This window comes from Plodia interpunctella, chromosome 3, assembly GCF_027563975.2.
Source record: "Plodia interpunctella isolate USDA-ARS_2022_Savannah chromosome 3, ilPloInte3.2, whole genome shotgun sequence".
NCBI lineage: Eukaryota > Metazoa > Arthropoda > Insecta > Lepidoptera > Pyralidae > Plodia > Plodia interpunctella.
The window spans coordinates 2,371,065-2,397,648 of record NC_071296.1 but is presented as its reverse complement, the minus strand read 5'-3'; the positions used below and the strand labels follow the sequence as shown (position 1 = coordinate 2,397,648).

The 26,584-nt window shown below is 36.2% G+C and overlaps 2 protein-coding genes across 14 annotated transcripts; one reads left to right on the top strand and one right to left on the bottom strand.

Moving 5' to 3' along the window:
* The first annotated feature begins 30 nt into the window (after window positions 1-30).
* LOC128683991 (uncharacterized protein) lies at window positions 31-3,022 on the top strand. The gene is made up of 4 exons (XM_053770152.1): window positions 31-466; window positions 1,626-1,718; window positions 1,827-2,112; window positions 2,464-3,022. The coding sequence occupies exons 1-4, from the start codon at window positions 378-380 to the stop codon at window positions 2,551-2,553; spliced, it is 558 nt and encodes a 185-aa protein (XP_053626127.1). The 5' UTR covers window positions 31-377; the 3' UTR covers window positions 2,554-3,022.
* On the bottom strand, window positions 2,756-26,391 carry Srrm234 (Serine-arginine repetitive matrix 2/3/4). Of its 13 annotated transcripts, none has more exons than XM_053770136.1 (13): window positions 26,292-26,391; window positions 25,865-26,119; window positions 22,592-22,696; window positions 15,026-15,238; window positions 14,552-14,611; window positions 14,412-14,435; window positions 14,302-14,334; window positions 13,860-13,983; window positions 11,128-11,180; window positions 8,817-10,850; window positions 8,516-8,602; window positions 7,220-7,342; window positions 2,756-4,331 (listed from the first exon to the last, which is right to left on the bottom strand). In XM_053770136.1, the coding sequence occupies exons 2-13, from the start codon at window positions 26,101-26,103 to the stop codon at window positions 4,196-4,198; spliced, it is 3,231 nt and encodes a 1,076-aa protein (XP_053626111.1). In that variant the 5' UTR covers window positions 26,104-26,119; window positions 26,292-26,391; the 3' UTR covers window positions 2,756-4,195. The 13 variants fall into 13 exon arrangements, with proteins under 13 accessions (XP_053626111.1, XP_053626114.1, XP_053626113.1 ...); XM_053770139.1 differs by having other exon boundaries at window positions 7,220-7,309; XM_053770142.1 differs by lacking the exon at window positions 2,756-4,331 and adding an exon at window positions 4,654-4,851.
* Between the last annotated feature and the right edge of the window lie 193 nt (window positions 26,392-26,584).

Below are 26,584 nucleotides of genomic sequence, written 5' to 3'. Positions count from 1 at the left end.
TATTGTTAAAGGTGGCGTTGAAGTTGATTAAAAAAAATATTTTTACTGAAACGCTATTACATTATTAGACAAATATTTTTCTAAAAAAGAATTACGAAATAACTTTTAAATGCAACAATTTTCCTTTTGTTTCTAAAGTAGGTAAAGAGATTTCAATTCTTCCTTCGAGATTGATTAGTTCCAATCTCGTCCACTACAAAAACATGAACGTCAGTGTTGTTTAGTAGTAATGGTTTGTACACATCACAGATATGATAAGTGATAAGCCGTCCCTAAGGCCATATTATTAACATATTTATCAATTATTGTTTACTTACAGTCAGTGCCAATTCTTAGCTACGTTTCTGTGATACCTTAAAATAGATTACAAAACAAAAATGTCCTTGTCAAAACCTATTATGAATTTACTGGCATCGTATTTACAAAATCTTTATTTGCATCCAATCAGGACCAAGTCCATTACGAGGTGAGTAAATTTATAGTTCCCTAACGCTTTTGGGTTTTTATTTGTGATAAATGCAAGTGCAAGAAAGTGAGGTTATAATTTACAAAGCGAAAGTTGTAACTATACCTACTTCAAAAGTGTAATCTATTTTATTTCCTTTGCTATTCAATAAAGATTTTGATCTCTCAGCCACTCTATATTAATTTAATTTTAGATATAGGTATTTACTATTTTAAAAATAAGAAGATGAGTACTAGGTACTAATATAGAGCGAAAAATGTAGTTTACTAGTGTAGGTAGATAAAAAGTCATTTGGAATCGAAAATACCTACTAAAATTATTATCTAGATTAATGTAAATCTTGTTTTCAGAACTAATAATATCAAGATAATATCCAATAACGACTTAACCTTTGAACTGCATACTTAAGAATCACATAATGCTTATTGTAGGTACCTACCTACGTTAGGAAGCTATCTCGTGTCATTGCAATTTGGTAATTATTACCACATCATACAGGTGCAAATAGTAACTGACAGAATGTCATTAAAGTCAGCAGCGTGTAAACAACGCTGCCTTCTGTCATATTGTATGCAAAATGTATAGTAGTATGTACAAAGTTGTTGCCCGAAACTCCAACCGCGGTAGCCTATGCGGGCGGGACCTTGATGTTAATACACCTATTTATTGCTTTCATCAAAATCGGCCTAGTAACCGTGAAAGCATGAGACTTTGGTATTTATAATTTTAGTAGGTAGTACATACCTAGGTATAAGTAACAGATTTTTTAAAGAGTCTTTTATATGTGTCGCGCTGTCCTTTAATCAGGTTTATACATATTAGCTCTAAATTAATCTACCAAGATGCTGCATGATTTATAATTTTGAATTTTAAAATGTGCTTTCGATAAACATCATCATCCATGTAAGGTGCATCATGCACCTAGATTTAAACTACACATCGCTCCAATGCCTCTAATTCAACGAAGAAGGTAGAGTTCTTCATCTCTTTCAGACTCATAATCCTTAGACTTGCACACGGAATAAGCTAAGTCACTAAGCTTTCTTTCGACTTGCGACGCGGATATCGGGGATTAGTATCCAAGATTACATTATAGGAGATATTTACATTATATAGTAATATTTTACATTATATATTAAATATATTTTAATTATTTCAGTTGCGTTTTGGGAACAACAGGAAGCATCGTGTCACAACTTTTGGCTGGAGGAACCATTCGATCGGACCCGATTCTCGCCTTCGGTCTTTACGGGTGAGTTTGGTAACTTACCTACCAGCCTACCACTGTACGACAAATAGAACTTACTACCTTACGCTGTTATCTTTAGTGAAATAGTCATAAAATCACTTTTTTTTTCAGTTTACTATTCGGAGGCACCATCCCTCACTATTTCTATGAATTGGTCGAACGGCTGTTCCCTGAAGACGTCGTAGCGTTCCCGCTAGCCAAAAAGCTTCTATTCGAAAGACTGATCTATGCGCCTATGATACAAGCCTTCTCATTGTATACCCTGGCCAGGTTTGAAGGCAAGAATCACAGCGCGGCGCTGAAGCAACTCAATGCGTTGTACTTGACTGTGCTGGAGGCCAATTGGAAGTGGCTGACGCTGTTCCAAGTGATTAATATGGCCTTCGTGCCTCCAATGGTGAGTATACGACTGATGTTAATGTGAATCCTTTGCCCAACAGTGGGACATCAATAGATTTGAAACCGGTTTATTAGCGATTTTAAATCCTTTACTTCCTTTCTTTGCCGTAGTCGGATAATTAACCGTTAAATAACCGCAGTTTATTGGTAGCTAACAAAAATTTGGGTAAGTAACGTTAGGTAACGGGTTAAGTTTTAAAGCAGTATAGTAAAATCTATCATCTTTACTGTAAATACTAGTTAAGTAAGTACACTACTACTTAGCTACCGTGTGTCGCATAACAGACCTATAATTTGCACACGTTTTATTCTTACTCTTAAAAATAATTTTACAACTTTGTTATTGCAGCTACGAGTTCTCTACATGAATCTGGTGGGACTTGGATGGGCCATATTCCTAGCCAACAAGCGGCGCCAGGCGAGTCAAAAGAAGGAATAGTTCTGGCTTAATTTTCAAAGGTGACAGATAAAGACGGTCGCAAATTAGCACTTTGGAAGTGATAATATCGGTCAGATAGGTCTAATCTCATGATCAAGCAAGGGACCATAAACAAAGAAGGAAACTGTACTCTACATTCCTAGGAAGTTAATTTGTTAAGCATAGTTTTTGGCCAAATGTATTTTTTTTTCTATTTTGAGGTTATGTAAGGTAGGTATATAAAAGGGGTAATGTATATTTATGTAAAATAAAATAAATTTTTGTTACTTCATTTATTTTACAACAGCAATTGTTTAGTCCATTAATCGATAGTATATTTACTAATATAATCTGTGGAGTTATCTAATACTATTTTCTAAAATCAAATCGGCGAAATCAATTCTTCGGCTTGCGGTGCATTTATATCGTTTTTGTATTTAAAGACTAATTACATATATTGATGTTTTATATTAAATTTGTTTTACTATTACGTGTCGTTATTCAGTATCCTTCACATTCAAATTTATTGCTCACAGGGTTTGTAATTATCTCAGTTGCGTTATAGACTAGACTATTCTATGAATATCAATTAACAATAGCTTAATTTAATAATAAATAGAAAATAAATATTTTACAAGGATTAGATAAATTATAATGTACAAATAAGTTAGTTAGTGTAAATATCGGCTGTCAATAAATATATTGCACTTTAATCTAAAAACTTTCAAGACTTAATCGACTAGAGTATTTTTTGGTACTTAGCACTTAATTTTACGATAAATAATAAATAATAAAATGATCAACCATTCAAAATAAAGTTAACAAAAAAAAATGTAAAAGAGATCTTTGAACTTGAATATTTGTTGGAATGATTGTAGAATCATGTATATTTTGACTAGATAAAAGGTATATCTTACTGACTAGATCCTACTGATATCGGATTTCGTAGTACACACAAAATATTTTTTGTTCTAAGATTGTCATGTGAACATCACTCGTACTACGTTATACATGTTTATCAGTCAATAAGTTAATTATTATTTCGATGCCCCACACTGCCCATGCACTACTTTACATACATTGTGTTCTAATTTTGCCACTCAATATTTGGCATCACATAATATCGTTGAGATTTGTGAGATCCATATACAATTAAAATATAACACATCTTTCATAAGATCTAATCACGTGTTCATTTAAAATATTTTTATATTAGTACATACTACATTTTTTTAAATATTGTAGTAACAATTTGTACGCAAGGTGTATATAAACTGACGAATATCTTTTATTTCCGAATATGAGCTAGTATAACGATCAAAGAATTAAATAGTTTACCCAAGAGTTAATTCCCTAAGTGATTCCTGTGTCTTTGGGTACGGGTCGACGTTTTTGGGTAAATTTATTATCTACCAAGACGGCTTACAAGAGTAGTACTTCTTTAGCTAACAGTCCGGAAAAATAGTTCTTTTTATGATATAGTTAAGTAAATTATGTCCAATATAAAAATGTGCTCAAATTTCAATCTTTGCCTTTGGAAAAGTACAGTTATTATTTTTTTAAGTGCAAACCTTTGCTGATAACGATCAAAAACTCAAAACCATTTTAAGTCACGAAAAAAATGCTAGATCATGAGAATTGTCACTATCAAGATGTAGCAGTATTAATCCTTTTCTTTTTCGGCCCGTGGGGGCGGAGATCTGGTCCAGCTGCGTTGTGAAGACCTGCTGCTGTAGTAGCTCCCGCTAGATGGCGTGGAGGGCGTCGGCCGCCGGTACGGGATCGGGCGTTTGCGCGCGCTGGTAGTGTTAGTAGGTTAGAGTTGAGCAGATAGGCGGCATGCGGCATGCATTGGTAAATTTTGACAAAGTAAAATTCGTATCTATTTCTCTAATGAAAACAGCGAAATATGAGAAATATAAGTAAATTAAGTAATTAATTTAGTTATCGGACATTTTTATTAAATTTTAAAAATAACTGAATGAGTATGGTTAACATGAAGCAGACTTAAAACTTACCTTGATTATAAAAATATAAAGATTGTAGATTAAAAATTTCACAATAAAGGTTGTGTTCACAATGGCGCTACCATGCAGCAAAAACAAAATAAAAACAACAAAATATTCGCAAATTTTTAATGTGATAAAACAAATTGGATATAATAATTGCAACTGAAACACACTTATTGTCCATATATAGCACAATTTCTACATCTGGCTTCCAACATTATCTCATAGCACATCTACCATCACGACAATCACTTATCTTCTTCTATACTTGAATCTATTTTTCGGATACGTTAGATCTATAATGGGTGCGCTACGGAAGAAAAATAAAAATTAATATCTGCGTATAAATTCATTTTCGGTCTAGGTATTTCAACTCTCATATTGTATAATACTGATTGAGAGAAAATTCATTGGAAAAAAAAAATACGCTAGGCTTTTTTTCTGAAATATACAACATAAATAGGTAAGCTATGCTATGGTAAGTATTTAGATTGCAAAAGTCTATTTGTGATTGAGTAAAATGAGGTCTTTACAAGGTACATCACTTATATCTACTTTATGTTAATGTATGAATAGATTGAGTTAGCCCCTTTTAGGAGAAAGTAGAAAATTGCACACCCATGTTAGCACACTCGCAATAAAATCACAATTAATTTATAGATTGACCGAATGACAACTTTCACAGCCACTGGCGGAGTATTTATACACAGAGTGGTCAATCTCCAAGCCCACGTTAATGAGGACATAAACTATGAGATAATTAGAGATACGTTGATACATAGAAATTAATAGTAGTAACGTGTCAATAGGCGACAATTAAATTCGCAACTTTACTTCAAACACTGAGAAGATCGTAGGGATGTGTCAGTAGTCTATATGTGCGAATGAAAGAGAAAAAACTATTTACACGTTAATTAATAGGTACAGTCTGTTTTTAATTCGCAAGGCAATAATTAAATTAATTTGCTAATAATTTCTAATATTTACTCCTCCCAATTCTAAAATTCAAAATATTATGATAACGCTCAACATTATCATACAATGTACCGTACCGTATCGTGAATTGAAAACAGACTCTAGGATTTATGGAGTGGATATATATAGAATACATATAACTTAGTCTTATATTTATGCACTAGCACATCACTGCACACTAGTCCGAACTACTACTCGTGTCTTCAGAACTCGTGCTATACTTTCGTGACTTTTTTCTATAAAAGAAAAATTAAATACATACAATGGGGAATTAAAAACAAAACACCACGTCACTGCGAAAGGACAAGTATTATATATTGATCAAATGTACGAAAACGACGTTTATTTTTTAAATAGGTATAAGTCGCAGATAGTTAAAACTAAAGACATCATCACAGCAAACCTCTTTTTTGTATGAACAAAACGAAAGATTCTCGCTCATACAAGAGAAACCTGTATTAGAAAAACACGAGAAGAAACGGTACAGATAAGAGCTATATTATCCTCCATCGTGTTATATTGTCCTCCATCGTGTTCCAGGTTTTATAATGTCTAAATGTTCTATATCATGTGGTCACGTCAGCTAAATGTCTTTAGTTTTATTTCTCTTTAACATAAGTCTTGTACTTTAGGCACAGTGTCGTGGCATGAACGCAAAATAAAATAACAGCGCTACAAAGTAAAATTAGGCGGGAAGAAGCATCACACGGAAAACAACAACTAACAATCTCGGCGACATTTGACAGCTATTGCACGAGTATCAAGTGTCACCGCAACTGCATCAATCCGCTAGGTTAGTTGCACTTTAAAACAATGCTTTTGGTTTGCCAATCTATACTTATTCATAAAGGGTCAAGAATTTAAAAAGAAATAGAAAATTAATTTTTGCTGAAACGTTAATGATCATTTCAATAAATATAACTGTGATCAAGTTTCAATTCCATGATCGCGAAGATTAGAAACACGACATTTTTCAAAACCCAAAAATTTCCTTAATACCGCCTATTATCTATTTATTTAAACTTTATTACACATAATACAATTACATATTAAAAGTTCAAAAGATTATTTTATCGAAGCCTACTTGCAGTTGATCGCTACGTCGACTTTTACTGTTTAACCGGAGGAAATATGGCGACAGTCGCAAGGACCAACAGTCGAAACAGCGCATTGGGCTCCCAGGTGGGATTGAACCTCGGCTTTGGGCCGCAAAAATGACCAGAGCGGTATATTGCTCAACATGCCGGAACTGTGTGTGTCAACATGAACGGACTCTTCTCTCAATAGGCCCCTATTGAGAGAAGAGTCCTGCTGGTGCTCGAGTGTAGACTGAAGATGTCCTAAGTACGAAAACTGGACTTAATTATTAGTCCTCATTTGGGTGGCATTTGTGAATCCGATAACCGTGAATACCATTATTAGACAGCATTTTATTTAATTTGATATTGAAATAACATTTACTAAATGAGTGAGCTGATGAACAAATAAATTTCAGCACCCAGAGATTTTCATAATAAAAAACCAGTGCTTCAAAATACACCAAATCCATTGTAACGATTTTCGTGATAGTGTTAAAAAAGACAAATTGATCCTTTAGAAGAAAATAAATCAGAGTTAATGATTGAATGAATAAATGAATGAAAAAGTGTTGTAAAAACTGGACCCTTTAAGAAAGCGTGGCAACCAATCGCAGCGCCGTATACCTCGTGATGCGGCGGCGGTCGAGGAAGCTAGGCGAGCCCGCGCGCCGCGGGATGGAAGGCGAACGTGATCGCGCACGCGACACGCTGGATCTGCGGTAATCCGCGTACACGCCCGTCATTGTTCTACCGTTCATTATACCATGCAGGGCAATTCAATTCCGAAAAACAATTGGCACGTGTTAATATTTTATTGTTAGGCGGGAGTTATTTTTATACAATTAATTCCCTTTCTGATGTTTTAACTTTTTGTACGCCTGGTTCACCTAGGTGAAACGGTTCCTAAATAAATTTTCTGAACCCTTGTCTAAAAAAATTACATGTTTGGTGTTTCCGATAACGTTAGATTTTGCGTGTGATTTTTTTTTATAAAAGTAACTCCCGCTAAAATTTAACCCCTATTCTATCCTATTCTTTGACTCGACCACTGAAAAGCTTTTCCCTTCAGTTTTCATGATGAACTAAGTAAATGTCCGGTCCCAAACGTGGTTATTACTACGTCAAGTTGTGTAGCTCTTTGTAAAATTATCCAAAATAGACATGCAGTTTGACAAATTTTCAACATTTTAAACAATAGGGAAAACCTTATTTTCAGCCAACTTTTGTCATTCATTACAGAATGAAGAAAGCGATAATGGCTTTTAAGAACTATATATTACGGTCGTTTACATACACCTTATCTATGCATTGTTACCATTAAGATCCGCTTTTATTGTATAAATAAAAAATAAATCTCTTTCTTCAATCCTAAACCTAATTACAAAATTTGGGTTCTGTTTCACCACTTTCTGACAAAATAGCATCCAACATTTGTGAATCACAATTTTTATCACTATATGTTCGTTAAACTACTAATAGACTTTCGGATACTTTATCAGCAAGCGATGAAACAGGTCCTCTAATTACAAAAAGTGAAAGCACAATTTAAGCTAAAGTATGTTAGTCTCGTTCTGTCAATGTCAAATATTGTAAAGTGTGAGAAAAACATATTTTAGTTTATTTATAGTGTGCTTTTTCTTTTTAAAGAACATAGTAAGTGTAGTGGCCGACCGAAACTAATGATTTTTTGGCCGAAACCGTATCATTCGGGTAGTAATAATATTTTTAACAATGACAAAAGTAGGTAATCTTTGTTTTCACCCTAGAGACACACCTATTGATGTAAAAAAATCAGTTTTGTCTGGTTGAAAGTTCCGGTGGAATTTTTGGCAAAGTGAAGCTAGATTTGAAGGCTGAAACCGAAGCCGAATGTTCGGTCGGACACTAGTACACAGACAATCAGACAATATATAATGTTACCTTGAGGAGCGCGTGGAGCGCGACGAGCTGCGCGACGAGCGCGACGAGCTGCGGCTGCTGTACGAGCTCGAGCGCGCGGACGAGCGTCTGCGGGGGATTTCGATGCATCGATCAATTCATTTATTTATTGCCATAATCACACATGTCATATCAATAAAAAGCAAAAAGCAGAAAATCTACGTTCAGTATGAACAATTTTAGTCTTAATAGTGATCTTGATTTTGAATAATTTTCTACCTTATAAAGACAAATTTCTAACTTAAGTTTCGTACCTACTAAATAAAAAGCAGACACAACTCACCTCGAAGAGGAATAAGAGCGGGATCTGGACCTCGACGACCTGGATCTAGACCTAGATCTAGAGCGGGATCTAGAAGACTTGCCCCGCGAGCGCGACTTGGACCTGGACCTCGACTTGGAGCGCGACGACGACCGCGACCAACTGCGGCCCCTGTCTCTCTTCTTCGTCTGTGGACTCTCTTTGCGGGGAGATTTCTCTTTCGGCGGACTAACTACTGGACTATCTCTCTTCTTATCGACTGGCGACTTCGATTTCTTATCGACTGGCGACTTCGATTTTGACTTCCTTACGACCACCGGACTGAGCAAAACCTTCGTTTTCTCCTTATCCTTTTCAACTACATTATCGCGGCTGGTCTGTGAAGTCGATGGCCCGTTAGTTTCCTCAACCCTTTTCCTCTCTATAGACGCGCGCGCCATCTGCGCAACCTTCCTTTTCAGTCTGTTCAGCTCTCTGTTCCACCCGCTCAACTCATCCTGTCTCGCTCTCTCATCGACGGTCATCAGTTCCCCTTCGGAAGCCTCCACTTCGCTTGAAGAACTCCTCATGCACGACACTTTAGGCTTATAATTTGCCTTCTCTCGCTTCCTCTTCAGTTCAGACGGAGATTTGATGTACTTCCGCTTATCTTTCTCAGGCAATTTGTCTAGGATGTCCCGGTAACGTTCCGGACTGCGCCGGGCCGGGGAGTAGCTCAAACTGGAGGAGGTCCGCGCCGACCTCGACCTTGATTTTTCTTTGTGATTTTCGCGCCGTGAAGATTTATGATCTTTCTCATCCCTGTCTCTCTCCGCTCGCGGCGAGGCGACCCGCCGTTCGGAAGATCTCTTTTTATTATTTGGCGTAACACTCTTTCTCTTATCTTTCTTCCTACGCTCGGGGGATTCGGACACTGAGCGACTCGGGGACTTCCTTCGCTTTGGACTCGGCGATTGTCTACGCTTTGGCTTTTCCGCTGACGGCGATCTTTTTCTAGAATGACTTCTTTCGCGTTTTTTCTCTACTACTTTGGATTTGTGTTTCTCTGCTTGACTTTTAGATGGAGGCGAGTCTCTCCTCCTGTAATCTGGTGAAGGACTCCGCCGTCGCTCTATAGACGGGCTTCTTTCTTTGTAATAACGAGCTTTACTCTTTGGTTCCTTTTCTTTATACTTTGGGGGCGGCTCGGCTTCTGACTCTGATGAAGGGGATTTTCTCTCCGGTCGCGAATTCTTATAATTTCTTTCTGTGTCGCGTCGAGATTCTCTGTTCCTATTTGATTTACTGACTGGTGACCTTTCCTTCTCAGGAGAAGTGTCTCGTTTATCTTTAGAAGGGCTTCTGTTTTTCCTTCTCCTTGGCTCCTCGTAATTTTCCTTTTCCCTTCGTCTAGAAGTTTCTTCTTCATAGCGATCCTGGCTTCTTTGTCTGTCATATCTATCGCCCCTTTCTTTTCTACTATATTCATCTTGTCCTTTTCTACTATAAGACTCTTCTTGCCTCTTCCTATTCACTGGAGATTCACTCCTCCTTTGGGCTCTTCTGTCATCACGAGAAGAGCTCTCCCTTCGATTCCGGCCGTCTCTCGCGTCTTTCTTATTGTTATAACTTTCTTCTTTTTTCTTGTATTCGACAGACGGACTCCTACGCCGTTTCTTTTCAGGTGGCGGGGAGGCACTGGGCTCTCTATATCTTTTATCGTTTCTGCGTTTAGGAGGGGGTTCTTCCGCATCAGATTCTGGAGATGAATTTCGTTTCGAGCGCTTTGCAGGCCTGGATTCCTTGGAAGGTTCTCTCTTTTTATTTTCAATTCTGGAGACGTAAGATCTTTGTTTGTACTCCGGCGAGGGATCCAGTTCCCGGTCATCTCTGGACCGGCTGCGGTCGTCGCGTCTGCGACTGGTGTCATTGTACCGGGAATTCCGGCCGGCTTCCTCTTTCCTGTTGTATTTCTTGCTATCTCGCTCTCTATGATTCCGTTTTAAATGTGCATCATTCTCTCTGCTCTCACTCCGGCGGTCTCGTGTCTTCTCTTTTACAATCTTAACTGGGGAGCTGGAATTACAGATAATAATTAATATATGCTAAAGAAAACTACAACTTATCTGCCTGACAAAATTTCCCGTGTTGCAGTATGAAATGAAAATGTTGCAGTATAACAAGACAAATCTAATTTCCTAATTCTTAGCGGGTAAGAATGACAGACAAAATTATATAGTTGATGACCAATAAGTGGCGACAGCAATCGCCTGTCATTAGAGTCATGAATATCTCACGATATAATACTGTGCTATAAGGTAAATAAATTCAAAGGTATTTTGTATATATTCACCTTTCTCTGCTTGACGGCTCACTGCTGCCGCGGCGTCTGCTACCCGACTTTTTCTGTACAAATTCAAAAAAACATAAATATAACGTTCCGTAAAGTCGAATAGTCAACACCAGTGCCAAGATAAGAATACTAAGTGGTAAAGGCAACTAAATTTCACTAATGAAATACGCAAAACTCTTCGCGACCTCTCTATGCTCGCGACTGCGAAAGAGCGAAGAATTTCTTTGAAAATAAAATAAAAAAAATACCACTTTTACACATGCACTCTAATGAATAACCATCGAAAAGTAAGGCGTCAAAAAGATATTCTTACATAATAAAATAATTAAAAACATATAATTAAGCCATTAATGGAAGCAAGTAGAAATAAAGGATTTCAGAGTTACAAGTATTTTGTTTATCAGAATGTTATTTAAGTTTATCCATAACATTCTCATTAGAGGAAAATATAAATAAATATATATACATATATACCTTTAAAAAAAAAGAAACAAAATTTGGCACCAGTGTGTGTCGCTTAAAAATTAATTAAAACTACATTAGTAACAGATTACAATATCAATATTTCCAACATAATATAGATACGTAATACACAAAAATCAAATGAAACATTGGGAACGTACCTTACGTAACATACGGTGGTGGTACGGAATACCGTTTAAACATGTGGTGCATCCTTAATTAGTTTTGGGTAAATGAGAGAGGGAGAATGTTATGGATTAGTTACATATCAACATATTTGGATATTTAGATTGGATGTGCCGTACAAAAACGTGTGATCGCTCACTGCGTATTTTGAGAGTATACTGGATTTCCTCGATAAAGTAAACGCGAGAGCGAGCGCGCGATATATTATTATTTATTGTTTATTTCTACAAATAGCTGTTGCCCGCAGCTCCGCCCGTTGCAGCCTATGTTTTACCCCGGGTCATTAACTATATCCATTCCAAATGTCATCAGAATCGTCCAGCGGTTTAGCCGTGAAAGCGTGACAAAAAGACAGACTTTTGCATTTATAACATTAGTATGTATGTATGGATCTGGTAATTGGGTGTCGTTTATGGTGGCCTGAGATTAGTAAATCACATTATAGCAAATTAATTTAAAAATATACTTATATATTAAACCAATACACAGACAATTTACTGAACAAACATTGTTATGAATGTCTCTAGTCATTATGCTTTCTTTTCGTGGTGTTTGATGCACCCAATATGAGCATAATCAGACTCAATTAAACGAAATGCGCCTGTCTTCCGCTCCCGCGACTTTGAACAAAACTCTCGCGCAATCAAACACACGTACTTTTGTAAAACACATCGAGATCGCGTTAACAGGACAATATTAAAACCACCATCTGTTTAAGGTCTACAACACCATGCAAGTCAGTATCTGAGCACACGCAACCCTCAACGCCCACATTGTCATTAGTAACGTTACCACGGCGTACATATCTTAGATCACCTAACATAGTGTCTTACTGAGTGTTATTGTTTTGTGATATACTTACAGTATACTTTATTTCTTCAGATAAAGATGGCTATCCTATGAAATGATGCACAGTTAAACAGATAATTTTTACTGGCTATTTCTTGTATTTACAGAAAAATAAAATAAAAAATTAAGAAGTCAAGAACCACATTAAAATTAAATGGATTTAGCCCCGGTTGGTAGACTTGAGGTTCATGTAGTGTGGGGCTTAAAATTGGCTATATTGTGAAGCTTCACGGGGTCTGAAGCGCGTGGCAATGGTGAAAGACGGCTGGTCTATAGCAGGACCACTTAGTTGATATTTATAAGACTGGTTACGCAGATGTAAGAGTATATTATTGCATAGAAAACTATCTATGCTTCCTTATGTCTAGCAAGCGGTGGGCGTTCGATTTGAACGATTACAGATTTTTCTAACAAAATCCTATTTCTAAATATCTTCTTAAAAATCCAAATTTTGATTTGAAAACTTTGCGTATTCAAAACTGGTATTTGTTTTGATGATAGATATCATCTAGACTTCATGGTCGCACGTTTAAGGAGGAGATTAGGGAATATAGATTTCTCGAGGCGTTTCAATAATAATTCTCTTGTTCTAAGAATGAGTCTTTCCTCTGTGAACTCTCACACCGCATAGTTATCATAAGTAACTCAACTAATCGGCCTTGCTATAGCGGTACTACGGTAGGAGATGTAATGATTCATAGCAATGGAAACAGTAGGATCAGGGATTGCAATAAACATGCTTATAATTCGATCATTGTTTTAAGACAGGGAGGAAAAGTATAACTTAAATGGAAGGAATGAACTACCGTTGAATCCGTCACCCACAAACTTCAGGATATGGATCAAAATAAACATGTGATAGTTGAGTGTAGACATGATAAGAAGATTCCCAATCTACATGTATAACATGTGTAAAAATATTTATCATATCCCAATAACCCACTAGAAACAATTCAAAGATTACATTTTGATCTAAAATTAATTTACTGGATGTTACGTTGGATTTAGCGAAATAAATCAGGAACCTATAATGCTACACTGAAATTAAAATGATGATAAGGAATGATGGTGAAAATATTCAAATCAAAGCTGTACATTTTTTTTTAAATTTAAAAATAAAATCAAAGTTTGCGACCAAAAAATAATCTTTGAACTAGAAAGGTCCTACACTAAATATTCTGAAGCTATTTGGTTAACATAGAGTTTAGAATATGTAGATGGAGCGAGACAATTACCTTTTTCTTCTTCTTCTGTCGTTCGTCGTCGGAAGTCGGCGAGTCGCTGTCGCGCTCCGAGTCCGACGAGCTCTCAGTGTCGGGAGACTTCGAGCGTTTCTTTTTTTTCTTGCTCGACTCCAGCCTGCGCGAAGCGTTAATTATATTTACAAGTTAAAAAAAAAACGGATGTTATAGATATCAATTTTGAAGGACAGAAGATTCAACTTTTAATCATCAAAGAACAAACGTAGTCAGCATATAATATTTTATTGATTTACGAAATCCGAAACACAAAGCTACATATATAGGTAAGTGTAGAAGTATTTCCTTACATATGATATTCTGTAAAAAAAAAACTCTACAATAAATTTAGACCTTACAAAATGTATTATAATTTTAATACCCACTAACTACTAAAAATAAAAATGTAAATTCCGGAATGTCTTATAGACTAGCATACCTACAAATGAAGTCCAATATCATTTTCCTTTCGCTGAAATTACCAATAAATAAGTATAGGAAGCTTCAGATTCTTAACTAACATATCATAATAAGATTATATGTACTTGCCTTTTCGACAACTGAAGCACCTGCCTGCATTTAAATAGACTATGAGATATATCTTCACAAGTAAATAAAAAAACAATAATACTCCTTCAACGTAAATATCAAAGTAATTTAATAAAAAGTTACATTAAAAAAATACTTACTTTTCTTTCTTATTTTTCTTCGACTTTTTCTTTTTCAGTCTCTTTGCATCTGGCGAGGTACTGTAAACAAAAAGGAGAATAAACTCAATGAGAAAAACATGTGAGATTATAATATACATGCCGGATATTTATTATTAAACAAAAATAAATGTTTGGTAAACTTATTGATAAGACACAACGGAGCGCAGAGTTCGTGCCAGCTGTGTGGGGAACATGATTCTAAATAGAAAATGGTGTTCATTCCCTATGCCCTAAGTCAAGAAGCTTACACAAAATATTGGTAATGGCTACATACTGGTCTGATATTTTTTAATTTATTAATATTATTTTTTTAATTAATACAATTTGTTTGTTATTTCGACTCGAAAAGAAAAATAATTTAAAGCTAAGGATAAAAATGTGACCCTTGTAGATTGTTTTACGAAAATACATTTCTTAAACCATATTTAAATATATAAAAGGCTGAAACGTTACCTTCTTTTCTTTTTCTTCTTAGCCACATGGTCCCTCTCTTCCCTCTCGTTGCTGGGCGTCCTGACGAGCGGGTACCGCTGGGCCTGCTCCCTTGCTCGGCGCTCCGGGTCCAGGCTCGTGCCCTCCACGAACCGCGGGGAAATCCCGAATGCGTCTCGAAGACGCGCGTTTTTTTCCTGCTGCGCTTCAGCAATCGCGTGCGTCTCTCGTACGCTGCGGAAATAATAGCAATCCTATAACGCTTTGAAGGATATGAGATAGATACGTAAGACGGTACATGCCTTAAGCTGAAATTATGAACCATCTTATACAGTCATCTCTGTCACACATTAAAATGTGCAAGTACTTGCTAAGTTCTCATGCTATGTTCGACTGACATGTGTGAAAGTGTGAACTTATTTTTTACATTATGACGTTAGCTAAACAGCAGACGCGTGACGAGCTCCAATGGCGAGCGTACTCTATTTTTAAATGCGGATATATTTATTTTTATTTCTAAGACTAAAATTATAAATGTTCTCTGTTTTTACTGTGGCATTCGCAAATAGGACAAGGTTGAAGCACCCGTCAACTGAAACACATATTTTTAACACATATTTACCTGAATAGCACCTAAGTGCGCTAAAATAAGGAAAGTAAAATATTTTAGAATCTGAACTAATATTGTTGAGAAATTTCATTGGGAAACTCATGTAATGCATATTACAGACAGGTAGTTATGTTTGAGTGACTATGAAATCGCTTATAATCCAATTAACACAGTTTCTGTGCGCTTGTAACTTTTAATTAAACATTTGCTACGTGGTCCATTCTTTAACGATCTCGGTCCGAGGAGCGATAAGTAACAATCAATAAAACGGGGTGCACACCTGATGACGGAGCGCATGGACTTCCTCTCCTCGTCATTGGAGAGACAGACCTGCAAATTGTCGTTAAAATTGCGTCCGGGTTGTGAGCAGTTGCATCGGCAGCAGCAGGAGTTGCGGAGGCCCTCCAGAATGGTCCTGATAGCTGGCTCGAGGCTGTCAGCGACCGTGGAGGGCCCTTGTTGGGGCATGGCGACCGGGTCGAGAGCAGACTCCGAGATGGGGTCGTGAGAGGAAGCGCGGGGCCTGCGTTGCGGACCCGCGACCACGGCTTGGAAAGTACCTCGCCAGAGTCGTTCGAATACGACGCGGTTGTTCTCGCGACGCGACGCCCTGCCTCTGTTCATCTTAACCTAATTATGCTAATGGAAGACTTGGTTTCGTAAACTAGAATAAAGCTAAGTTATGGCGGCATGGCCGCTGGAAGACTTGGATTTATCATGGGCGTGAGACTACATGTTAGAGCGGCCGGCGACGGGCCGGACGCGACTGCCGGGCGGTGGGCGTCGCGCGCAGCCTGCGCAACGCAAACATCGGAAATTCGCGACGCCCTCTCAAAGGGGCTACTTACCCTCGCTTTGTGCTGAAATGACGACGGGGAACTACGCTCGACGCTTTTAAAATTTCTACCGTGATTATGCCCTTCAGCTCATTAGGTTATTATTGATTTATACCGAGACTGCTAATAATACTTGGGCTCGGAGCTACTAACGAACTCGATATAATAAACCTTTGGTGTGGCAATTTTTTTCATATTATATTGAGAAAACATATTTAGGACATAATTGTTATATTGTTGTGAAAATCGAATTTATACTTGCTGAAGATAATCTTAAATAGTCAACGACATGCCATCAAGAAGTACTCTCTATTGTGTAGTATAGATATTTCAAAAATATCATAAATCCAACTTCGTTTAAATTTATAATCATAATCATCTACCGAACGCACTATATGCCAATACTACCAGCTATTGTAAACTTCGATTAAATAACTAAAGAGCTAATTTTTTCTTGTTTTTGCACAATGCAGATAAGAAAAATTATTAGTATTATAAAAACTTGTCATGTGGAAAACTGTGTTGACTCTAGGTATAGTTTAAAGTAGAAATCCACTTTTAAGAGCATACAATAATATATATTATATAAATTAAACCAATAACGATCCAAGCAATCAATAAAGCCGAACCTATTCGCGAACAAGCCCCACCTGCTTCGCTAAATTTATCAACGTCCACGCATCTATTTATTCTGGCATACAGAGCAATATCAAAACTGAAATAAGCGTGCCAGAAACATTTTCCACTTCAGCCAGAGGTAATTAGCAAAACTGAGTTAATATTACCGAACGTAGAGAAGTCATAGGTTATTGTTTATGGAATCAACAATTTTAAAACTAATTGTAGAATCTAGGGAGATGCGGGGCAACATGAAGATAGGGAGAAATGGAACACACTCCACAGAGAAGAACTTTGTTCTAAATAATAAAAAAAAGAAACCAGAATTAAAAGCTCAAAATAGCGATGACTTGGTCTAAAACACTCGTCGACAATAGACAAAAAAGTTTGTTCTACAATTACATCGCAATGTTCTTATCATACTGAACCTGAAGCATGATTTGTCGATACGTTTGTACAGTTGACAAACTACTAAGTTATTTTCGTTATTTTGCCAAATCGATAACCCAAGTGCACGAGTAGTGAAATGACGAGCACGATGGTGATCAATAACGATACTTCTTTAGGCGCGGTGGATTGGGCATAGGACCAACAGGACTAGCGTGTCCACGCATTGCTATGCTAGAAGCAGATCGCGTGACTCTGGTAAGGTCAATTCATTACTCTTTAAGCTTTGAACATGCATAGAACTGAAATACCCTTTAAGTATTTCAGTTCTATGCATGTTCAATGGTGACAAATCACAGCAGTGTTTGGGCGCGGTGTTTTGGCTCTAACAGGACTAGCGTGTTAACTGTCACGCACTGCTGTGCTAGCAACTGATCGCGTGACCTATCTGATAAGGTCAGCTTACAATATATATATACAATGTATGACATTTGCAATAGTATTAGGTGTGCTTCTTTCTATTTCTCGTCTCAGCGTTTTCCCGGTTAATAAATCAGCCGTAAGACATCGGAGCTCAGAGTCCGCTTTCCTACCACATAAAACGCATAATATAATCCACATTATGAAATACTAAAACTAGGCACAGCTTCGTATGATAATAAATAATTTACAGCGACGGCAATAACTGAAAATGAGTTCACGAAAATACTTCATGAATATCCCGTGGCAAAATGTGGACCTATCAATAACAAAACGACTGCGTTTTTATTATCAGCAACAGTAGCGCCTCCGACAGCGGGACTTCATGGTTAAGAAAAGCCGTCATATTAAAATTATCAAAGGGAAAATGACAAGTGACATTTGCTGTTGGCGCGTATATGCTTTAGTACAGTCACCGGCATGTCAAGTTTGCCTGGAGCTCTAAGAAGCGGTAATATAGCGGCGAATTTGCAATTAATTTGGGTAGGTCAATGTGCCTACTACGTATGTACATGAAAAAATAATATTTATTAACCATCCAAAGAAGGAATCGATAGATTATGTCCGTGAAAGTTGTTCTGAAGGTAGATCTTATTTCTTCCTTTTTTTTCTAACCAACGGCCCATCCCGGCTTCGCTCCGGTGAAACTATATTTTCGATTTATTTATTATATTTAAAAGCCAGCATCAAAATTCGTTTCGCAGTTAAGAATTAAGCAAACATAGGGATAGACAGACAGCGGGAAATGACTTTGTTATATGATGCGATCGAAATAGTGTCCTAATATCATAGGACATAGGTATGTCCTATGTTATTAGGACACTATTTCGATCGCAATACGTCAGCTAAAACGCTCGAAGACTTCAATATAATAAGTGACTAGCGTGCAATAAACCGTAGTAATAAATATTGTCCATTAATAACGCCCTAGTTCTAGGGGAATGTCGGTATGCCTCTAATATTACGCGTCTGTCGTATAGTGCGATATAAATAGTATAGTTCGTATTTATTATATATTATTTTAAATCGGTTTATCCATGTAATTTTGTCGAATTTGAATCGATTTTAAATTTATCTTTTCTGTTGTAAGCATTATTTCCTGTGTCTCTACATAAGACTGCAATTTTATAAATCAAATGTACTGTCCAACAGTTTAAAATGGATTGCTAATTAAATGCAGTGCAACAATACTTTTTCTCACGATTTCTTTTAATAATTTAGTCTTACTTTTTCATATACGTGTAATGTGTATAAGTTCTGAAATTCAAGTAGTGTATAAAATTATATATATATATATATATATATATATATATATATATATATATATATATATATATACACAAACTGACATACATTGCAAATTAAAAAAATGTTTGTAAAATATTCATAGCCAATTTTCTCGATGACTATATATATATATATATATATACATATATATATATATATATATATATATATATAGTCATCGAGAAAATTGGCTATGAATATTTTACAAACATTTTTTTAATTTGCAATGTATGTCAGTTTGTGGAGGTGGAATCTTGCAACTCAATTTTGTAGGAATTGTGTTCAACACCATGACAACGATGGTGGCAAGAACAAATAAAAAGAACCTTGTGGTAAAATTTAAATGTTTGTGTAAAATTTAAATAACCTTACTCTAAATAAATTTTTATTTGCGCGTTGTAAAATATTGAGATAGAATTCGCAAATGTGGGACTAGGCATACAATAACAGCATGTTTTTCTTCCGACGTGCAGTTTAAACATCAATTATAAACACATTGTTAATTGATACGCAGCCGCGCCAGCATTGGCCCAGTGTCAAATCATAACATTGCTGGATTACGCTTCCCAATTATGTTACCGCCCAATAATACTTTTGTGAGGAAGACTGCACTCAAGATAAATGGCATGGACTCGAAAGCTCAATGGTAAAGAGCACTGTCCCGGATAGACAAGGGCGCGGATTCAATTCCCGCTCAATTCCAGATTTTTTTCATCTCATTATTATTTTCAAAAATAAGTTAAAAAGCATGTGTGAAACAAACAAATCCATTTAAATAGATTAATGTTGTTTTTCAATATTTTAAGAGATACGTGCACAGACGACAAGTGAATACCAGTCGTTTCACTTGTCGTCTGTGCGCGTATCTCCTAGTAATTTTTCTAGTTATTTCCAGACTGGTCGACCAGAAAAATTATGGCCAATTATAAGATGCTTATAAAATAAAAATACTTATATTTGCATACTGAGCGTTCGTCATGTAACATCTGACGAACACATCTGCTTTACACCTTCGCTCAATTTTGATTTCGGTTATATGCATGTATTTTGTTATGATTCCAAAAATACCAAAAACGCATTCAAATCAAACATTCGCGTTTACAATTTAACTAAGAAATAATTCCATATAAACAAAAATGATTTATTTATTCAAATGTTGTGTAGAAAAGACAACCTTTACAACACAACCAAAGAATGGCCGACATCTATTTTAATCCTTTTTCAAACACAAAACCTCAGCTGTATTGAAGTGGGGAGGCCGGAACGACATATTAAAATCTGCCTCCCCGACTAGGGCACCCCGTCACGTCACGCGATCGATACACACCCCATGTGTAGCGGTAAAAACATTTGATACACTTTGCGTCACTACCTTTATCCTGTTATTGAGTTGAGTAATAGTTAAATATCATCGGATAGGGAAACTGACAAACTGCGGTTTGTGATCTGAGGATCTTTGGAAATAAAATAAATAAATATATTAGGACAAATCACACAGGTTGAGCTAGCCCCAAAGTAAGTTCTAGACTTATGTTATGGGATACTTACTCAACTATACTATTGTTTTATAACTTATACATATACATATACATATAGATAAACATCCAAGACCCGGGCCAATCAGAAAAAGATTTTTCTTTTATTGATTCATTTTCCATCTTGACCCGACCGGGCATCGAACCCGGGACGTCTCGGTTCAGATGCAAGCACTTTACCACTGCGTCACCGCGGTCGTCAAAATTACAATCGATGATTATACTCGGCAGAGCTGCGAGCTACTTAGTTGTAATACATAATCATGTAATAGACAACTTCGTCAGGGCTGTTCACATGGACCTATTTCTGTATATAAACTTCTATCACTGGGATATAAGCTTCTTCAGTAAATGAGCGTATGGAACACAGGATTCTGAAATAGGTGTACCTAGATTCTTAGATAAAAAGCAACTCGTTTCATTCTCACGTTAGGATTTATATATCGATATTTATAAAGAACTAGCTACGGCCACGTGCATTTTACACGGTAGCAGTTAATTTTCCGGGATGAAATGATACCTTATGTCCTTCTTCGTACTTCAAACGAAATAACTTACAAATTTTCAAGAAGGTAGGTAGAAGGTAACATCACACAAAGTTCGCATTTACAATTTAATTAGGATTTTGTGGAGAAAAATATTTGGTATATGTTGTTCCTTCATTCCCAGACCGTACCAGACGCAATATGTTGAAATACATAATATTTAGGCCCAGATTACAGATATGTTAGGTTAGGATGCAGTAATAATGTATTTATTTTAATTTATATTTATTTCCACTTAAAAAAGTGTACATAATCAATTTATGTTTTTATAGGTCAGGTCGACACGTCATCGGCATTTTTACGCTTACTGATATTCCATTTACTCGATTACAACCGAACCTATGTAACTTCTTGTTGGAAAGCAATTATTCTTAAAACCGTAGAGAATTGTTGAAAGATCGTGAAATTAATTAAATGCCAATTAGTTGCTTATCTGCAGTCTGGTGGCCGGCTTATGCGTCTTGATTGAAAAGATGTACCATTATATACTTATGCACAGATTTTAATTGATTGAAAAACCCGCATTCCCAGTAGAAACTAAGCTACACTAGAGAATACTAATTTATAATGGAGAAAAAAAAATATTTCCGAAGGCATATAACAATAATTTTCATTAATACGTTAAAGAATTCGGCGAACTTGATGTAATTTAAATTCGGTTTCTAATTTAACTAAAGGTCCGTCCCGGATTAGCTCGGGTAAAACCATAATAAAAAAAGGAAGCCTGACATATATTTTTTTATTATGGTTTCACCCAAAGGTTTGGTCTTATTCTCATTACAAACAAAGAAATAAAAATACAAATATTTTCTCTTTATAATATTAGCATGGATTTAGTAATCCGATATACATGAGGACATAGCCTAGATATCTCTAACTGTACTGCAACTGCCTAATGTTTCGATATTATAAACATTTCATGAGTATGAATTGTCTAATGTATTTTGCAGAATATAATTATATGTAGTGTACATCTTGCAAAATAATTATGATGACAAAAACAAATCACAAGCTAGAAAAAGCTAACCATATTAATGCGTAGATCTATCGCATTCTAAAGTCGTGTCATTTATGTCTCCAAAATACTACATTGTAATTTTATTTTTCCAACTTTATAGTCTTTGTTCCAATTTGTGTTACCATCACCGAAAATATTACGTCCGAAAAACCTCACGGATTTGAAATAAAGAATAACCTTCACGAAAATTCGCAAGTGTCACGACGCGTACACAAGTCAACTTAGTATAACTTAAACTAGATAAGAATATTCATGAATAAATAATACTTACGCTACCCTACCGAATTCGTCCCTGGGCACGTCCTTGTCTGCTCCTGTCTCCGAAAGCTTCGCCCTGAATGCGGCCACTCGAGCCGCAATCTCCTCCTTGGGCAACCTGCGCAGCCACACCAAAGACACACTCATTAGTTTTAATTTCGAAATTAAAAAAAAAAAACAATTTGAATTAAGAACAGCGCGCGTTCGACCGCGCGTATTATCTCATCGTAAGCCGTTGACTGTATGAACAAGTGGATGTAATGAGTCAAAATAATGAAACAGCTGAATGAAACTGCCCGACCGTCAGGTAGAACCTACCAATGCATGATACGAATATACGAGCGCTGTAATCGTGCAGAATTACTTTTGGAAAACAATAAAAAGCGATAAGAAGTTCTCCGTGTGCCGTTGGATACTGAAATGGAGTTCGGTCGTACGCGCGCATGTTCGGGGCTAGAGGGGAGCCCTAGACTCGCTCCGGTGCATTATTGATTTGACTCAGGCGCAGCAAGGGTCGCTGCCCCTAACGGAGGGTGCGTAACGATCTACATAATAGTCCTTCGGGTACTTTCCTACTATAAAAGAAAAAAAAACAAGGGCTATATATTAGGTAGTAAATCGATACGACACGTGACTTCACGTACATAAAATTGATGGCAATAAAATGTACAGGTTGTTTATGAGAGCCCTTTAATAAAATCTCGATATAGTACCATTTCGAAATGTATTCGATAATTTTATATATATGTGTATTATGTTTTATAAGAGTTACCGAACACAATTGCAACCCAAAATGATTTTTAGAACGTATTAGGTATATTATGAATACATGTAGGTAAACTTTTGTTGTGTTGCCGGCGTTGGCGCCCGAAATTTACTAAAGACTTTTTAATAATCTTTGGCAGTCGCATATCGCAGCCTGAAGCTAATATGCCGAAAATTTCGCAAATTGATAATTGCACCTCGAAAATTCTTATTTACAACGCAAAATTTGTCAAGCTGTGGGATACCAACGCCGTAATAAAAAGACTGTGTAAAAAGATGAATCGAATGCCAATGAGTTTAATCGTTGGCGACTGGCCAACAACCAAAATAACAATCTATTCGATTATTTGATACAGACATCGTGTAGATACGATTAATAAATAACATCCATAACGCCTGTGCATAACGCAGACACATCGACATTAATTATTCTGAGCATTCATTATAGACTAAGTCATTAATCTGAAGGACCGGTGCCGGCGGCTTCGCTTACGTAAACTTCCCATGGGACAGTGCTTTTTTCCGGAATGCAAAACCGGTTGTCTTTCTCCGTTCTCCTAACTAAATATGAGAAATTTCGTGAAGAGATATACAAACAAATAAATTGATCTTAGAATGTATAATTTTAGCTGGTAAACGAATAGAGTTAATGTGTCGCTTTTTATGTTGAAAAGATTGAATCGATTTGGTATATTTGGCACGTATATAGTTGAAGACACGGGGAACCACATATTTAGTACGTATATAACATTTTCGTAATTTCTGGCACGGCCTGTTCAGAATTTTCCCGCATTGCAATAAATTATACTGGCGTACATTATTTGTAGTAAAAAAAAACTTCTATTTGCACAATTGTTTTTGTATAGCTATACTAAAACATGTGTTTTTTTCTATTTACATAAACATACGTTTTAAATTAACACATTGTTTTGCAGTAATCTTAACACTAGTCCATAGATGGGACTACCAGTATTTTTCTCCAAAAAGGGTCTCGCAAACCCAACTCGTTTACAGCCAACTGTTTGGGTAGAAACTGGGATCTTACTAGTCGCAAACCCATCTCTGTCCATGTCAAATATTGCTGACAAGGTACTGCTATTAAAAAACTATTGAGACTACTTGGATTAGACGACAAGGTCTGTGCAGACTATTTGGCCGGCGAATGCAACAAATTGTATGGAATTATGGACGCACGCGTGCACGCATTGCGCATAGTTCCATAAATATTGGGTTGGGGTAAACCCTTTGGGTTTTAGTGCCACAAGCCGCAACAGGACACTAAGGCCTACGAGACTTACTTGTTTGTTGTGCATTGATATCCCAATCCCAACTAATATTATAAATGCGAAAGTATGTTTGTTACCTTATCTACTCAATCAATCTTCTTAAAATAATAATTAAGATTATGGAGAAGGACATAGGATACCTTTCAACCCGAAGAAAACGATTGTTCCTGTGGAATTTGCGAAAAACATGTATTCTATTAAAGGTTCAATATGAAGAAAAACTGTTCCTGAGGGAATTTAAGGCAAAGCCGTGGGAAAACAGTGTGTCCTAACTAAATTATAAATGCAAAAATAAGTTTGTTTGTTACCTCTTCATGCTTTATCTGTATAATGGATGGTTGAAGGACATAGGGTACTTTTTATCCCTAAAAATTTTTATCAGTAAAAATTATTGAAAAACCAATTTTTACTGAAATTTCAATTACAGTCAAAAAACAAATCTCTATTTTACAATCACAGGGAATTTTTTTCATTTAAAATCTGAACCACTTTGAGCTTCCCTGACTGCCAGAAAGTGGAGACCTTGAATAAAAAACCTTATATACATATATTTATTAACAATATGATTATTAAAGTCATCTTAAATATGATTCAACTATGGTGTTAAAAGTATAATCCTTATATATCATAAAAAGAAGTCCCTGTCCTGTGAAGGTTTGTAAGAACTTGATAAATTCAAAAACAACTAGACAGATTTGTGTACAGTTTTTACCAATAATGTTATTTCTGAGGAAGGTATATGTGTATAATTTATAATGGTTTCATCGGAAAGCCAGGAAGGGCTGCTTGTTTGGGATAATTAGTTTGGATTGCTGTTGCAGTGCATAGTGTAGCGAACCCCAGACTCTGAGCGGTTTCTTCCACTGCCATAGAGTATTTACACATATTTATCAGCAGTACTGCTCAGTTAAAATTAATGTAAAAAAAAAAAACAATACTGGAGTAACAAACTCCATTAACACTCAACAGTTTTGGGAACAAATTGGATAAATCCCCAAACTTCAAGACACACACATGACGCCTGCTGCAAACTGCCACTGTAACACAGTTACTTTTATTGTGAGCTACCTTGAAGAAATTATTGATACAAATAAACAAGCAGCTAGTAAAGAATTCACTTCAATTGACCATATTACATCACTGCAATACACCTTGCATATCTTGTTGTAATAACAATGTGTACAAACATGGTTATTACAACAAGATAAAGTGTATATAATAAATAAAAATCTCACCCTTGCTCTTCAAGATTGTCTTCTAATTCTGCACATTTCACTTCGATCTTCCGCTTTCTTTCATGATCTAAAATCTCGCGGTTAGGTTGTTTGTTAGATGCCGAGTCCAATTTGGCAATTTCCTCTTCAGTTCGATAGTTTACCGAATCTTTAGTTTTCCTTACTGTAGCCCAATTCCTTTGCACGTATCCATTGGTTCCGGAACCACGCGGTGTCGTTAAACCGATGCCATTATACATTTTGCTGGTATTTTAGCTGAAAATCATTTACACGAGTCAAATCTCAAGGTAGACCGATAAAGGCGCAGTAAAGTGCTTCAACTACTTATTATTTATGCAAAAGCACTTTTCTGAACATATTACCAAATGCGTTTTGGTAGTACAAATCAGTGAATATTGATTTTGAAGAGAAAATAATAAAATCTCACCATTTATAAATCAGCAAGTAGATTTTTATTTTGCCCAAGACACTATTATACGTCCATCTTGGTTAGATTTTTGACTGATTTGTTTTTTTTTTCATTTGTGTGGGTTGTTCGTAGTGTTGCCCTACGTCGGAGACCAAAGAGAATGACATTTCATAATCAATCGATTCTGCTCTTGACAAATGTTAATACACAGATATAAAAAATGTTTTTATATGTTTTTATATCTGATGTTTTATATCTTACGTGGTAACATGTACTCAGAAAATCTAGATTGGTCTCAGAACAATGATCTA